General features: G+C 38.0%; 1 protein-coding gene across 8 annotated transcripts in view; it reads right to left on the bottom strand.

Moving 5' to 3' along the window:
- Nucleotides 1-15,626, bottom strand: part of mcf2l2 (MCF.2 cell line derived transforming sequence-like 2) — a 104,179-nt gene that overhangs the window by 9,510 nt on the left and 79,043 nt on the right. For 6 of the 8 annotated variants that reach the window (XM_063467762.1, XM_063467764.1, XM_063467760.1 and 3 more), the window contains exons 30-33: nt 11,374-11,445; nt 10,837-10,947; nt 7,670-7,779; nt 5,364-5,479 (exon numbers count right to left, since the gene is read on the bottom strand). In XM_063467762.1, coding sequence (XP_063323832.1) covers nt 5,364-5,479; nt 7,670-7,779; nt 10,837-10,947; nt 11,374-11,445 — 409 coding nt within the window. The remainder of the gene's footprint in view (nt 1-5,363; nt 5,480-7,669; nt 7,780-10,836; nt 10,948-11,373; nt 11,446-15,626) is intronic. The other 2 variants (XM_063467765.1, XM_063467767.1) reach the window with 2 other exon arrangements.

The raw sequence follows: 15,626 nt of genomic DNA, 5'->3' as shown, positions 1-15,626 counted from the left end.
AAAAATAAATAAAAAAATAACACACCCCTTTTATCATGACTTGCACTGCTACTAATCCCAGATATCAGAACCTTAGTAACTTTTACCAAAGGCTTGTTTTTGCATGGTGTAAGTGAAATTTTGTAGCAATGATCTTTTAAATGCCCCTGTGGGCAAGTTGTGCAGGACTTCTTTACAAGCAGAAAAACTATTTCGACCTCTTCAGGAAAGATATACAGGGTGTGCCGACTGGGATGCTGTTAGTGCACAGGAAAGTTGGAAGAGTATTATGAATGAGTAACATCAAGCATTAATATGTCTGTGGTGCACATAAATATGAAGGATAACAGCATTTCCCCCAGACATTATTTGTGCTTGCATTGATTCAGCAATCAGCACTGCCAAACTGCAATGAAATGTATCAGTCAGAGAACAAAACTGACTCATGTGCTGCAGTGTAGTGTTTGCTGATGTTTTTCATGGCCACAAGCAGGGTTCACATTGTTAAACATCTACAAATCTTTTGAGTTATTTAGTGTTGAAGGTGGCAAGGTAGGAACTTTACAGTAAGTAGCGTCTTAACATAAAAAAAAAATGCAATTTACTGTTGTTTGATGGTGATCAGGACTCTTTCTGAGCTTTCATTGATGAGCTTTGTGGCTGGCCTGATAATTGTTGTGAGTCATTACCCTCCTGTCTTTCCTCACACCAAATTCTGTCATCCTATTAAAAAAAAAAAAAAGATAATAAATGGAGCTGCTACTGTGTCAGCCTTGCAGAATACATGTGCCTCCCTCAAACTAGAGACAGTAGTTGAAATATGAGCATTAGCGTTGTTAGCATTCTTCAGAATGCTAAAACAAAGACTGAAAAACCTGTAAGGCATACCGCCTTACAGGTTAGTAAGGCGGTATGCCCGCCTTACTAACCTGTGCAATCAATAATGACTCAAGCACAAATGCATAAACGTCAGCATATATTTACATATATATTTATTTATATTTTTATACTATATTTACTTATTAGAAATTGTCTTCTTTTTAATTTTTTGTTCATAGAATGAAAGTTTAAGATAGTTAGGTTGCTTTCTTTGCACTGAATGGGACCATATATAATTTCATTGTATTTTTAGTATAATTGCAATAAAGATTTAGATTTTATGTGAAGACCGTTGTTGATCAGTTGCATAAAAAAGATCCAGCACTAGTCATTAGCAACACTGCCAGGCCACCAGGTTATGCTTATGTGGTTTATATTAAAAAAAATCATCTCTTCACCTATTGTTTCCAAGGTATCCTATTTGCTCCTATGAAATGACAACCTGTGCAAGGAAACTATGTTTATCTTTGCACTGGCTTTCTGCCTGCAGGAAAACTGAGTCATTAGGCCAAATATTGAAAAAAAACCCCAAGACAGATCGATAATAACTTTCATTTTATAAACACTAAAATGAACGTGATGGTCACACAGTTTACAAGACAGAACGATGACTGTTGTGCATTCAACGCATCCCACTACTATCATCACCTGAGCCAAAAAATGCATTACTGTCAGTGGAGACAGGAGATGTGTTTAAGACACGAACCTAAAATCCATTTTCTTTCTTTTTAAGGTTACAAGTCCTGTGAGCTTTTTTAAAGTTATTATCTGGCACATAACATAGCTTACTATATAGTTAGTCATATTAACAGACCATACTAGAAATCTGAAATATGTATATTACTTATGGTATATTTACCATAATTTTGCAAATAAATTATGATTAGGTGAACCAGGTAAAGCCTTAATGAATGTTTTTAAAAATAATATGTGCACACTGAAGGTGTAATCTGACATGAATGGCAATCCTTAGGCTAGTATGACAACAGACTTTAATTCCATCTGGAATTATGGTGCCAATGGCTTTCACTGGATGGGCAGTTCTGAAGATTTGACAGTGGATGCAGGGAAGCAGTTTCTTGATTCTTCTCTTTCACATTAGAGTGAAGTACGTCTCTGTTTATTCCTCTCATATGTAAATTAGTGTTGATAGGGTGTGGCTGGGTGTGCTGTCTAGCCTTTAGACAAATATACCACACAAACCCACAGGAACAGGGACAGGAACACTGCGTGTGGTGCAGACGTGAAGTGAAAACCTAAATCTGGAAAGGTGCAAGACACTCATGGGGGGTATGTTAGTAAGCATGGTACTGCTCCTGTTGGAAAAACTGACTTCAGCAGTGCATACACAATCATAACAACACAAATGCACAGTGGACGATCTAAATACACAAAAAAAAGCGTGCATGCACCAGGTAAACAAAGAGATACACAAATGAATGGACATATATTAGTATACAGGACACATCGAGTTTTATATGACACTGCAGTAGTCCTTTTTGTGCCAGCTGTGTTCTATATGGCAGCAATAGAACCAATGAAAAGAGAAAACTTATGAATTCTTCATGTTCTTCAAGCGTAGAGCAGAGATGAGAATGAGTGAGTGAGACCTTTTAGCGGCAAAAATCCATAGATGGAGTCGACAGGAGACGGTTTTAAGGGCTGAAATATGCATGAGGTGATGAAAAATGAGCATATTTAAAGCAAGTTGAGCTTTTATCTCGTAGACTATTAATCACTTTCTAATGCAAGGAGCTTGCATGAGCTCAAAACATTCTTTCAGCTCACTTTCTAGAGGCTGCTCATCCAAGCAGGCAGTAGCTGCTGCTTCCCTGTCAGGTCAAAAGCAAAGATGGTGTTGGTGAGGTGAATCAAACAGTGATTTATTATTAATCTGAAGCCATTGTTTTCTGCAACCTTCCTTGATTTAGCAACAGTCACACGTTTTGTTGTGTTCCTACTGCTTCATCAGGATAAAGTTACAGTCAATGAAATTTTAATTCCTTATGAGTCACTCTCAGCCTTTAATCCTTGTGAAGATAGAACAGGGCAGCAAAGAAGCATCCTGTTGCACAAGTCTCATTTCCTCTCTTGAGCTTGTTTGATTAATGTGGTTGAATTGAAGGTAGTTTTAAACAGGGAAGCCATGGTGTGGGTAATGATTACAGATAGCAGTGGAACTGCAAAATTCTTATGCAAAAATACACAAGATCAACAATAACAATAATTCAATGTCATACACTCAAACACATGGGCTATGCAAGGGAATATTGCCTTTCTGAAAGGTTCATTTTCTTTTTTCCTTGGTACTTTGTCAGTAAGGATAGATTTAGCTTATCTGATTCTGCTCTTTCCCCCTCTTTCAAATGCTATCAGCCCATAAAGTGGCCGCTGCCTGTTGTCACTCCCATGGTGATGGTAGTAGGACTCATCCACTATGTTGTAGGCTGAGTAGACTGCTATTACCTTACTGCTGCAAAGACATAATGAAACCTGGTAGGCTCAGTGTTAATCAAAGCAACCATAGCCCAACTTCAAGCCATAAAAGTACCCAAGTTCATGGGTTATTTTACAAAAGACTCCCACTGCGCAGAACTGTTTTTGCACCAGGCTGTTAACAGCTTTTTTCATTTTCTTTAACACTTACTGGTCTTTGTGCTGATGCTTTGTGAACAGACAAAAGACAAACAATGATGAGGGTGACACAAAGACTCACTGTCAGAAATTATTGGTAATTTCATAATTACAATTAACAAAATAGCTCCATAGAAATTCGTTGGTACAAAGACTATTTCAATCAACCACATCATTTTGGTGTCAGATATGCATGAATAAAAGGACACAGAATGGTTCCATTTTTAAAGAACTGATAGCTGGATGATTAGTGCAGGCTAAATAGCAATGAAGCAAACAATACATTTCTGGAGAAACATTGATACCTCTACTGTATGACCTATTGTGCTATCCCAGAAAATATCTTTGAAGTCTACATTATACTGTATATACTATTTCTACAAGTCCACCTAGCTGTGCTCATGTCCAAACGACCTAAATTTAATCATCAGACAACAAGTGTGAGGGTCTGGTGCAGGCAGTCTGCCTGTCTGGCTTTTTTGTGACTGCACTGACTTTTCTACAGAGAATTTAAATTACAATGCACAAACTATGCCTGTGCCCCAGGCATTGGAGTTCAAATGGACTTCAAGAAAATATACTAAGAATGGCTGCTCGGCCATCAGATCTTCTGTCTGTGTCGACAACAGAGTATAATCTAAGCTTCTAGTGACTGGAGGTGGTTAATAAGGGTGCTGGGGAATGTCATGGTGTCCGTGACTCAGGTACTAACTTTTAAAAGCTAAGGCCTGAACTTTTTTGAAACCAACAGTCCACCTCTGCTGAAACTGGTTGAAAATGTAGTTTCTCAAAAGTTGGTTAAACAACCAAATTAGAGGCTCTAAGCAACAAGGGATGGACATCTGGTCTTTATTCTAAGGTGTCCAAGTGTTTTTGGGGGTATGGCATGTCTTTATGAGCTGCAGAGAAGGTGTTGTAGCTCAATGTGCAGTCTTTTTGTGTGTGAACAAAAGGTTTCAATAACTGGCCTTTAAAATCAAAAAATCTACCCTATTTAAATTTGGTCCCTTCAATGTCATGAAGGAGGCCACATTTGGATCTATATAAGGGATTTGATCCTTCGCACTGGCCAAATCCCACTCTGTGGTTTTACTGCAATTCTCAAACGTACGCAGTAACCCAATGTTAACTTTTCTTACAAACTTGCATGAATTTCATGTGGAGGCTCATTACTGGTAATGAGAACTGGGTCTCCAGTTACAACTGAGGTTTCAGTGGAAGAGTCTACAGTTTCCAAGCCCTGAGGCTGTGCTTCGGGTGAGGACCGAGAGCAGGCAGCGCTCATTATTTTTGCGACATTCACTGGATTGTGCACCATGAATTAATCTTCCAGGTTGAGGCTGTCAACATGGACTTCTACTGTACCCTCATAACACTTGAGGGAGAAACTGACCAGAACACTAGTGCTTGCCAGAGTGTGATAGTGTGCTGGCACAGTATATTCTGAAAGGTTTTCCAGTCACATCAACACAATCTTTGCTTGCCACCTGCTGAGAGGCCCATTCCCAGAACTTTTTGATCACACCTCATAAATTACCTAAAAATGTGTTGCCACACAATTATGCAAAATACTGCTTTCAACACTTTTTGTATATCACTGTTTAGGTCCCTCAGTAATAAAATATTTAAATATTCTCCAAGCAATTTCTTTTTTTTCGCAACATGAATGCCCTAAAGGTATATGCTGTAAAATTCCCTGTAATGTTTGCTCAGTTTTATTTAGGAAGACAATATCTTAGAAATTTAAAAACTTGAAGGGAGGGCTGTGTGGAGGGTATACAGCAGCCAATCAATGGATGGCGGGTGGGGGGTTGGGGTTGGGGGAGGCATTCTAAATAATCCTGTGGTTCAGCCAACGAACAAAAACCTACCAGTTTCCATTCTTTGCTTCCTCCACAAACTGGACGAGGTCACCTGTCTCCAGAGAGAGGTCTTGCGGATCACGAGACTCGTATGTTAGCTGTACTCGGAAACGGCTGCTGTCACCCTGCAGAAAGAAATGGTTTTCAAATTCAACATTTAGCCAATCCCAAGACTTTAAGCTACTGCTTAAAGTTGTTCTACTGTACTGTGGTACTGTTCTACTTTAGCCAGTCATTCTGGAAATCCACAAAGCATTACATGAACTGCTGAGTAATAAACAATACCCTACAAAATGAAACAAAGACAGCAGATAAAAGCATTTAAATTTAAATATACCAATGACAAGACATTGGACTTCATTTATTTTGCTATTCTTGTAGTATTAGATAGTAATAAATAAGTTAATGATTATAAGATTTATAGGGTCTTTAGGTACATGCACACCACAGGGATTTAATGTCCCAATTTTTTCTTTGTCTTATCTGAGTTGCATCCACATGTGGGATTATTTAGTTGTTGTTGTTGTTGCAGATGAACACAATTTAAGTTGTGATTGACTGCATGATGCAAACATACTCTCCACTTTGTCAGGTACATCTGTTTAACTGCTTGTTAACACAGATATGCTCTTGTCTAATATACCAATCACATGGCAGCAACCCAAAACAAGATCAACATGATGTGATCTGACCAAGTGTCAGAATGGGAAAGAAAGTTGATTTAGGTGGCTTTGAATGTGGCATGGTTGTTAACGGGCTGGTCTTAGTATTTCAGAAACTGCTGATCTAGTGGGATTTTAATCACACAACTTTCTCTAGGGTTTACAGAGAATGGTCTGAAAAAGAGAGAAATATCCAGTTAGCAGCAGTTCTCTGGGTGAAAATGCCTTGTTAATGTCAGAGGTCAAAGGAGAATGCTCCGACTGCTTTAAGCTGATAAGAAAGCAACAGTGTGTTATAACTATTACAACCAAGGTATGAAGAAGAGCTTGTCTGAATACACAACACACTGGACTTCGAAATAGATGAGCTACAGCAACAGAAAACCACTACTGTCAACTAAAGGCAGGAAACTGACACTACAATTTAGACAGGCAATTTACAAATGGACAACAGAAGATTTGAAAAACACCAAATCTGAGTAGTCTTGATTTTGTGCAACAGCATTTGGATGGCAGGACCTGAGTAGAAAGATCCATGCTTTAGACATTATGGTTCCACGTATCAACAGTTTAGGCTGGTGGCTGTGGTGTAATGGATTGGGGGCTGATTTCTTGGCACATTTTGGGCCCCATTATTACCTGCTGAGAATCATCATTTAAGTGCAATGGCCCACTTGAGTACTGTTGCTGATCTTGTCCATCCCTTTATGACCACAGTTTACCCATCATCTGATGGCTGTTTCCAGCGGGATAACACACCACGTCATAAAACCTCAGATCATCTCAAAGTGGTTTGTTGAAGCTGACAATGAGTTCACTGTACTCAAATGGCCTCCACATTTACCAAATCTCAATCTAGCAGATCACATTTCGGATATGATGGAACAGGAGATTCACATCATGGACATGCACCTGACAAATTTGCAGCAACTGTGAAGTTCTGAAATGAAGTTCTGACGGGAAAATGTAGTCCATCCTACATCTAGCTAAGTACCTAATAAAGTGTCCTACAAATGTATGTTCTAAGCTGCTACATTGTCTGCATCACTAACGTGCTCAGTCCTCGTGTCGATAGTGTGCACGTGCGTGTACGTCACACAGATTATAATGGATGTGGAAATGCTGCCATATTCGGCAGACATGTGCAGTTAAAATCCTACCCCTTTTTCATCTTCCCCTCATTTCCTAAATGTCAAGTGGTCAGTGCCTGCTGCTAACAAGAAGGGAGAACATGGGAAATAATTAAGCTGTGGAGGGGTCCTCCTTTAGGGGGATTGAAATGGGATTTAGTGAAAAAGAAGGGAAAATGAAGAATGGGTGAAGAGGCAATGAGAGATGAGTGTATAGCAGTTGGGGGATGGTTCGTGATCATAAAATGTCATGATTTATCTGACAGCTGACATGACTCAGCTGGAGTCAAATGAATGCAGTTGAGTTACGTTCCTCACTCGGGCAAAAGTTTAATAATGCTAATTGTTGCTGAAATCACACCTGGTTTCAATTCTGGACAAAATCATTTGCAACATTACGTTTTACTAAGTTTCACTCTTAAATAAAGTTTCAAAATGATCCAGTGATGTAGCAAATCATATCTGAGCTTAACTTCTTTACATTTTTTAGCTGATGTGGGCAGCAGTCTTAAATGTTGCCTACATTTTTATTGTTGCCTTCCTCGTCTGAAGAGTTGGAGGATTCCTCTGCGCTGGAGGGAATCGTCTCAAAGTCCTCTGTGTCCATGGAAAGAAGACGCCGCTGGGCCCAGCCTGAGGGGAATCAATACACATGATTAACCATTAAAAATGTACTCATAAACAAGGGGGACATTAATATGCATCTTGGCAGGTGATGACGCTTCGGGAAAGTAATGTTGCTGTGCAGTCAAATAATTGGTTACATCATCATGAAAGCTTGATGATTCTGTTTCCAAGAATTCAACCTCAAGCCAAATTTCTCACATTCAGGATGACTTCAATCCCCGTACAAGTCGCAGCCTGCACAAGGGAGGCTGTCACTACCCATACTTCTCACGCTAAAAACGACTTTAGCTTATGACTGAAGCAGCACATACAGCGCATGCATATATTAAAATAAGTCTGATATTTATGGTATCAGCGTAACAAGATTACACTGCTTATCCAGACATCACTCTTGCTTCAGGGAAGAATTGAACTCACAACATTTTTGAGTACTGGTGCAGTTTACTGATCTATCAGCACACTGTTGAACGGCAGCAAAAAAGTAAGAAGTTTTCACTAACGACACGTGAAATATTTGAACATTTTTTCCCACAATGGCAGCAAAAAGAAACACAAGAATAAACAAACAACAACAAAAACACAGCACTTATCCCAGCATCAGTTTAAGACAGTTTTATCAAAACTGCACAGTGGGTACAAACACTCACTCTCACACGCCTGGGTTTTGAACACAGGGTTTTGAATTCCAAAACTGCTTCACAATTTATAATAGTGCAAGGAGCTGTGAGAGCTTGCCAATTGTAAAGCATCATTCTTCAACTTTACAATTTGTTGAAGTAAAGTGGTTTGTAAGAATAAAGAATAAAGCTCTTAAGATGTGATTTTGGTTGTTACATCACCACAGATCTATTGTGAGTCGCCGCTGGTGTTGCGCTCTCTCTACATCCTGTTTCAGGTACTGCATCTGCTCCTGTGGAGCCAGTGTCCTGTGCACAGCTGAGTGCACTCAGTCAATCAGCCACGGAGGTGTTTAGACCGGGGGGAGAAGAGACGGCCAGGCCAAAGAGCCTTTTCCTTTGACAGCGATTGAGCAGTGTCGTTCTGAAAGCGACCGCTTACTCCTTTCGGTAAAGTTTTTTTTTTTTTTAATCAGCTTTTTATCAACTTTTTCATCCCTTTTCTTTAATCAGGTTAAGTTTCGTTGCAGTTTTCTTTTTGTTCTTGGTAAAAATACTGCCCTAGCTTTTTACTAATTATTGATCTATTTAAAAAAATTAAAAATATAAAACTTTTGGAATTATATATTAAATTTGTGCTTCTATAACAAAAACTAAGGGAGATTTGAATGTTTCAAGTCTGTCACCACCAGCACCAGGTATTTACATACGACCTCACAGCTAACACATCACAACACCCCACCCCACCCAAGGCAATAGTGATAATCAGACCTAACTTTGATAACAGTGTCTGTTTTCTTCATGGTTTAGGTGGAGTGAGTAGGTTCTTCCACTGGATTTACAAGCACATCTACTTTCCGTCTCCATTTTAGGGTTGCTGAGGTTTGAAATTCATCTCAAGAAAGGGCTGCTTGAAAACCAACTTTCTTATTTGTAAATTCAATTCAATTTTATTCATATCGCGCCAAATCACAACAGCTTATTTGTGCTTGATGAATTCTGACAGAATGCTGAGTTCAGCGAGTCCCCAAAATTCAAAACGGAAAAACCAAACAAAAAAACACAAAAAGGAACGCACAAAAACCAAAATGAAATGAAAACAAAAGCATCCATTCATATCCACAGTGATTATGGGAAACTTCATTTCTTCTGTATGGCAAATTAGGCTAAACGCTGCAAAATCTCCCCATTTTTGAGAAATGATGTAGCTACGTTGTCCAGTCAGTCTTTCTTCATAGCTGTATAACTTATGGACAAAAAGCCAGAGTCAGCATATGTGATAAGCTCTCTTTTCCTCCTTTCTTTCTTTTTATTTAATCTCTGAAGGCACAAAATAGGCATCAAAATGTGGTCACAAGCCTCTTTTCTTCTCATTTTTATATGGCCTACAATAATTCTGCATAATTTTGAGCAGCTTCAAATTCTTTTGTGATCTATAACAACCACTTGTTTGTTACACTCATATCAAATATTCGGTATGTTTTCAAGTCTGTGGTTTTCCATTATCTTATCACTACTGGTTTAGTATCTGGCTTCAACATCAGATCCCATCTATATATCGTCATTCAACAGTTATTTTTAGCCTTGGAGCCGATGTGGTCACATGCACAGATTTTCTGTCTGAAAGGCTTCAAAGTTAAAATTTGAACGTTAACTGTGATTTAATAATATATCTTTGGCACATGTTTTCTTATCTCCCTCTAAATGGGTCTCTATTCCTGCTTAGGAAACAACAATAGGTGCTGTTATCATGTTGCTTTTGATTATTTAGAGGTTTATGTTTAAGAGAAGCTGGAGAGGAGATTATACAAGGCCGAGCATGTGCACAGGAAGACAGAAGAAATTAATCATGTTAAATTATTAACATGGCAAAAATGTTCTTCTGATGGGTTTATGAAAGGTTTTTACCACTTCCCTCAAACCAGTTGACATTTGAATTTTCTTTCTTTCTTAAATTTGTTTAAGCTTTATTAAACAAGGGAGTAGATTAAAAACTCTCAAAGAAAGCACATCATTACAAGGTTATTCTAACTTAAATGTTTACATGCATTACAAGTGTTGTTATTGTTTTTGAGATTTTAAACAATTATATTCAGAATAACAGGCTCCCCAACCTTACCCGATTATCTTTTGTTACCGAATTCTTCTGAATGTAAAAGTTGTACGGGTCACTATAACGACACATCTTGTCATTTTTTTATAAAGGCACGAGGACTCCTTGACCAAATGGACGCTTGGACTGGTCAGTAGTTTGAAGCCATTTGATAGACATAGCCTCTGTTTATGTTTTTAAAGAAGAAAAAAAGTCAATGCGATGCAAAAGGAGGACAACTAAAAAAAACCCAAAACAAAAAACAAAATATACTTTCACATAAAACTGAAATCAACTCCACAGGATGATAGTCTCTCAAGCGACTGGAGGAGATGAATCCTCCCCTGCAGTTACCTGGTTGGGAAGTGGATCTAGGGACAGCTGAGGTGCCACCAGGACCAGCAGAAGTGCTGCTAGTCATACTCTGACGTTTCCTGACTGCTGCCATAGCGCCGCGCAATGTATCTGGAGGGAAGCCAACTGCTTTATACCAATTTTGTCATCACAACCGTTAAACTGCACCACAAAAACCCAAAACCTGTATTTAAAAAGCACAATTTCTAAAAGTTGCACAATTACATCCAGCCAGTGTGCTGTCTAATAAGAAAACCATGCAACTGTATCCATGCAGAAATCAATGAGAGAAAAAAATAAACAAGCAAAAGAAAACACCAAACACCTACCAGGGAAAACACACAAAAGCTACACAGACACACACACACCAAAAAATGATACCAATTTCATTTGATGCTCATGCACTGAGAAACAGAACATCACAAACCACCTACAAGTCACCAAAGCACGCACGAAATGGAACTACAAAAGGTGAAACACATCATCCAGAAATAAAGAAGCACAGTCGATCAAGAAATAACATCTTTCTCCTTGTACCTTCATAACCAAATGGAGTGGGATCACTCTTTATTTCATGCCTTTTGCTCTTTATGCTAGCAGAGAGGGGACCTGGGCAGAGGAAATAACATGCAAGAAGAGAATTAATGAGAAACCAGCATATTAGAAAGACGGTTGCATTATCCCAAATCACCTTTCATCAACCTTTTAAAGCCCCTTTTAGACATTAGAAAGCTGTAATATTATTTTCTGTTAAAAAGCATTTTGTCATTTAGACATAGGCTTTAAGTGGGCTGAATCATCTTAAGACCATTATGACTTTAATTTTTTTAAAAAGAAAAGAGTCATATTTTCCATGCAGTAATAGGCACCTGGATACAGAGTTTCTAAAGATGAGAGCAATTAGTTGACAAAAAAATTATTTTTCCATCTTTCCAGCTATTTTAAAAAAAATTCTTTTTGCTGGAGAATGAATGAAATGGATGCTTTTCTTCAGGGTTTAATTCATGACCATCAGCATAATTAGACAGAACATAGAACTGATGCTGCAGCTGCTTCATATAGCCTGAGAATGCAGGCTACATGGTTAGCTTCTGACTCTTATGTAATCTCTCATATGTTGTAACTAAAGTATTTGCTGAATCTTTAATGCTGGCAAACATTATTTTTATGTTTGAATTGTTTTTTTCATCTTTTGTGAGAAATATTTGACCTTTGACCACAAAACATCTATAATTATTGATTAATCGAAAAACAAATCTGCACATACAAAATCAAACTGAAAATGTGTTTTGACTGACGTACTATAAAGCCCCACATGTAATATTATAATGTGTCTGGTATCATATTTGATACGTGAGTTTCTGCAACCATAATGTATGCAGATGAAAACATGTCTTCTACCCACTGGTGATAATTTGTGCACTGCAGGGAGTAAGCTGGCTTTGAATCCCCCTGACGTGTATGCCTGTCCCTAGTTTTTACCAGTAGTAGACACAATCAATCATACAATACATACTTTACGTGACTTGGACTTAATGATTAAGAGTTCTACAACTTTTTTAGATAAAAACTATATCAAATAGTTACTGATACAGTACTGTGCAAGAACTCTCTCTCTGAAGTCTCTTAGGCAAGCTTTCTTCTCCTGTTGACTATGTTTTGTTCCATTCTCTGTCAATATGATCCAACAATTGTTTTTCCAGTTTGTACAGCGCTTTGGTCAACGTGTGTTGTTTTTAAATGTGCTTATAGATAAACTGACTTGACCTGAATGACAACATTGCTTCAACAATGTTGAGTTAGAGTTCTGGGGAGTCATAGTCCATGACTGATCGTGTTCTACTGCATGTTCCAGACATTTCTTCTACTACACTGTCAGTGTGTTAGGGATCATTGTGATGCTAAAAAGTTAATCACACAACTTCCAGGCGGTTACACAGTGGATCAAAATCTGATAGTACTTTTACACATTCATAATTTAATTAATTTTGACAAAATCCCCAAGACCAGTGGCTGAAATGTAGCTCCAAACCACCTCTCTTCTGATCTTTGATAAACATATCGACAGCTTATATTTAAAAATTGAATGAATCCCTCCATCAGACCTATTACCTCCAATTTTAAGTTAAATTTTTGTAAAATTTTGGCATACTTCTGCCTTTTTTCCCTGTCTCCCTTCCTAAAACATGGCTTCTTCACATCCACCCTTCTACTGAGACTATTTCTATTGACAGTTCTTTGAACATTAGATGTATCAACTGAATGGCCAGATGTTTACCTCCTATTTCTTAATGACATGACTTAAATACCTTATTAGGCCTTTCACTTTATCTTCTCCACTTGTCCCATTTCCCTATGTGTTTTGAGGACTCTCTGCACAGGAAGCCTACATACGCCACATTTTTGGCTAATATCTCTTTGGGAATCATGCTGTTGAAATACTATTTCATGCCTGTCACACTGTGTTATCTTTTGCATTTTTCATAGATTCAAATTAAGAAATGGGTACAAATGATGTGTTTTTGTGAAAGGCTGCTTGTAAGAAAATGCCCAAAGATACAATTTAAAGTTGCTTCTTTGCTAAGTTGTGTGTTATGCGTAGACACAACGCTGGCTCATCCCTTCAACTGGATGTCTTTTTTTTATTCTTGAATGATTCATATGTCAGTGTTAAGCAGCTTTAAAAAAACCCCAAAATATTCCTCTGACACCAGTCAGAGACAGGGAGTGGACTGGAAATGACTGAAAAAGCATCCAAAGAAACTTTGAGGGACCTTAAGATGGGCCGAAGAACTATTACAAGACCACTTTTAAAAAATAAAAATAAAACCTGGCTCCTTAGAAGCAAAACATAAAGACATGATGTTGAAACACAGCATGGTAATACTAACATCTGTGTAAAAACACTGCCTCAACACCAGATTTACTTATTTATTTATTTTTTGCTTCCATTTCAGATATTTATCACACTAGAAAAAAGCATAAGTGTTACAAACTACATTAAAAGTTGGTCTGTCCAGTGAAGGCATAACAGTGCAGAGTCATAAAAATAATGTCTCTAAATGGAATTCAGTCTTCATTCATTTTCATTTTTGCACCTGTTCCCCTACTTGTATTTCATGGAAATCACACGTTTATCTTATGAAAATGTTTTAGTTGCTATGAGGGAGTGATGAACAAAATGCAGCCCATATGTTCATTACTCATAATTCACATTTCTCAGTTTTAAATATAAAGCTGCATGCAATTAAAATTACATGGTAGTGCTACAGATTTTCATATCTGTTTCAAAAATATCAAGCAATATAGAGTAATATTGTTCCTTGCTTAGCACACAGTGTGGATTAGAATTAAAAATACAGGCCGAAAAGCAACAGCCACGCTCAGACCGCCGCTGAGCACTGTGGCCTGCAGTGCTCTAATCGGTCAGTCTCAGCTGCATGAGGGATAATAAAAGAAATGCAATAAAAAGAGGACAGTGAGACTGAATGGAAATAGTTTTTTTTTAAAGTTCAATTTGAATTCTTTTCCTGCCTCTGCCTCCTTGAAAATCAGTGTCTCATCTGTATTCGTAAGAGAAATTGCACTTCTACTGCCACTTTTAATGTCACCCTGCGTTCCAAATGTCACCTTATCAAAATTCTTATTTCATTACAGTTGCTTAAAAAAGTATCTGTACTGAATGCCTGCCCACCTCTTGTCCATCTCTTCTTTCTCTCATTGTGTTTTTAGCAATTCTCTATCAGACACACGCTGCAAATCTCAAGAGAGGAGAATATGGTGAAGTTGCTGACCAGCTAATTTGCTATTTAGCCAGCAAACTGATACTAGAAGTGCACTTGTCTCCCAGGGGATGTGCATATGGAAGCTAATTTGGCAAGCTAATGCGCAAAATGTATCCATGCTTGTAGCTAACAGAGAAACGTGAGCAAGAAATCTAAAGTGAGTTGTAGATTCAAGTCTGTATGTTGCTGTGGGTCAGAATCACTGTAAGCTTACAGGAGTGATACATATACACGTACTGATCAAACTCATATGTTGCTCTGTATTAGAAATGATTTACTGTTAGCAAAGACACACAAAGAAACTCTGTTTAGCACTCTGTAAATCACACAAAAGACTGGATGTTTAGGCTCTCTCAGATATAATGAGAGGTAAGCTCTATCCCACCTTTCTCCATAGGTGAAATTATGGGTTAATGTTTAAAACACATCTTTAATTATATTTCCTATTTTAGCTGAGTAAACAAACCCCAAAAACAAATTGGCAGGTGTGTGAGAATGCACTATAACCTAGTCACCTGTTTAAAATACAATGAAAAACATTAAAATAACCTCGATACGAAACAAATTTGTCATGGTTTCGATTCACTTGAATTCTCATTGTACAGAAAAGTGGACCCTGGCTCTTTCTTACAATTCCTCTTGGGCAGCTCTTGGCAAGAGGGGTGAAAAACCACTGACTTTTATCAGGCAGAAAACCTCCATCAGAGTCACACTCAGACAGGGTGCCCATCTGCCTCGACTGGTTGGAGGGAAAGAAGCGTGGAGAGAAAATCTCTGCTGAAATCTGTGAAAACATTCAGTTCTCCAAACCTCTCCCTGCATCTGTATTTTGGAGAATAGGTTTGGTATGGTGGACCAAAAAAAATCAAATCAAATCAAAATCTGGCAATAAAGAAAACAAACAACCGCCATTGTAATGATATTAAAAATGCAAAATGTTCAATTCTTCCTTTTAGATCCAGCCCACAAAACATGTAATTTCTTTTCATTTTAAAATATGTACGA

This window comes from Pelmatolapia mariae, linkage group LG23 (genome assembly GCF_036321145.2).
Source record: "Pelmatolapia mariae isolate MD_Pm_ZW linkage group LG23, Pm_UMD_F_2, whole genome shotgun sequence".
Taxonomy (NCBI): domain Eukaryota; kingdom Metazoa; phylum Chordata; class Actinopteri; order Cichliformes; family Cichlidae; genus Pelmatolapia; species Pelmatolapia mariae.
This window is presented reverse-complemented; position numbering and strand designations above follow the sequence as displayed.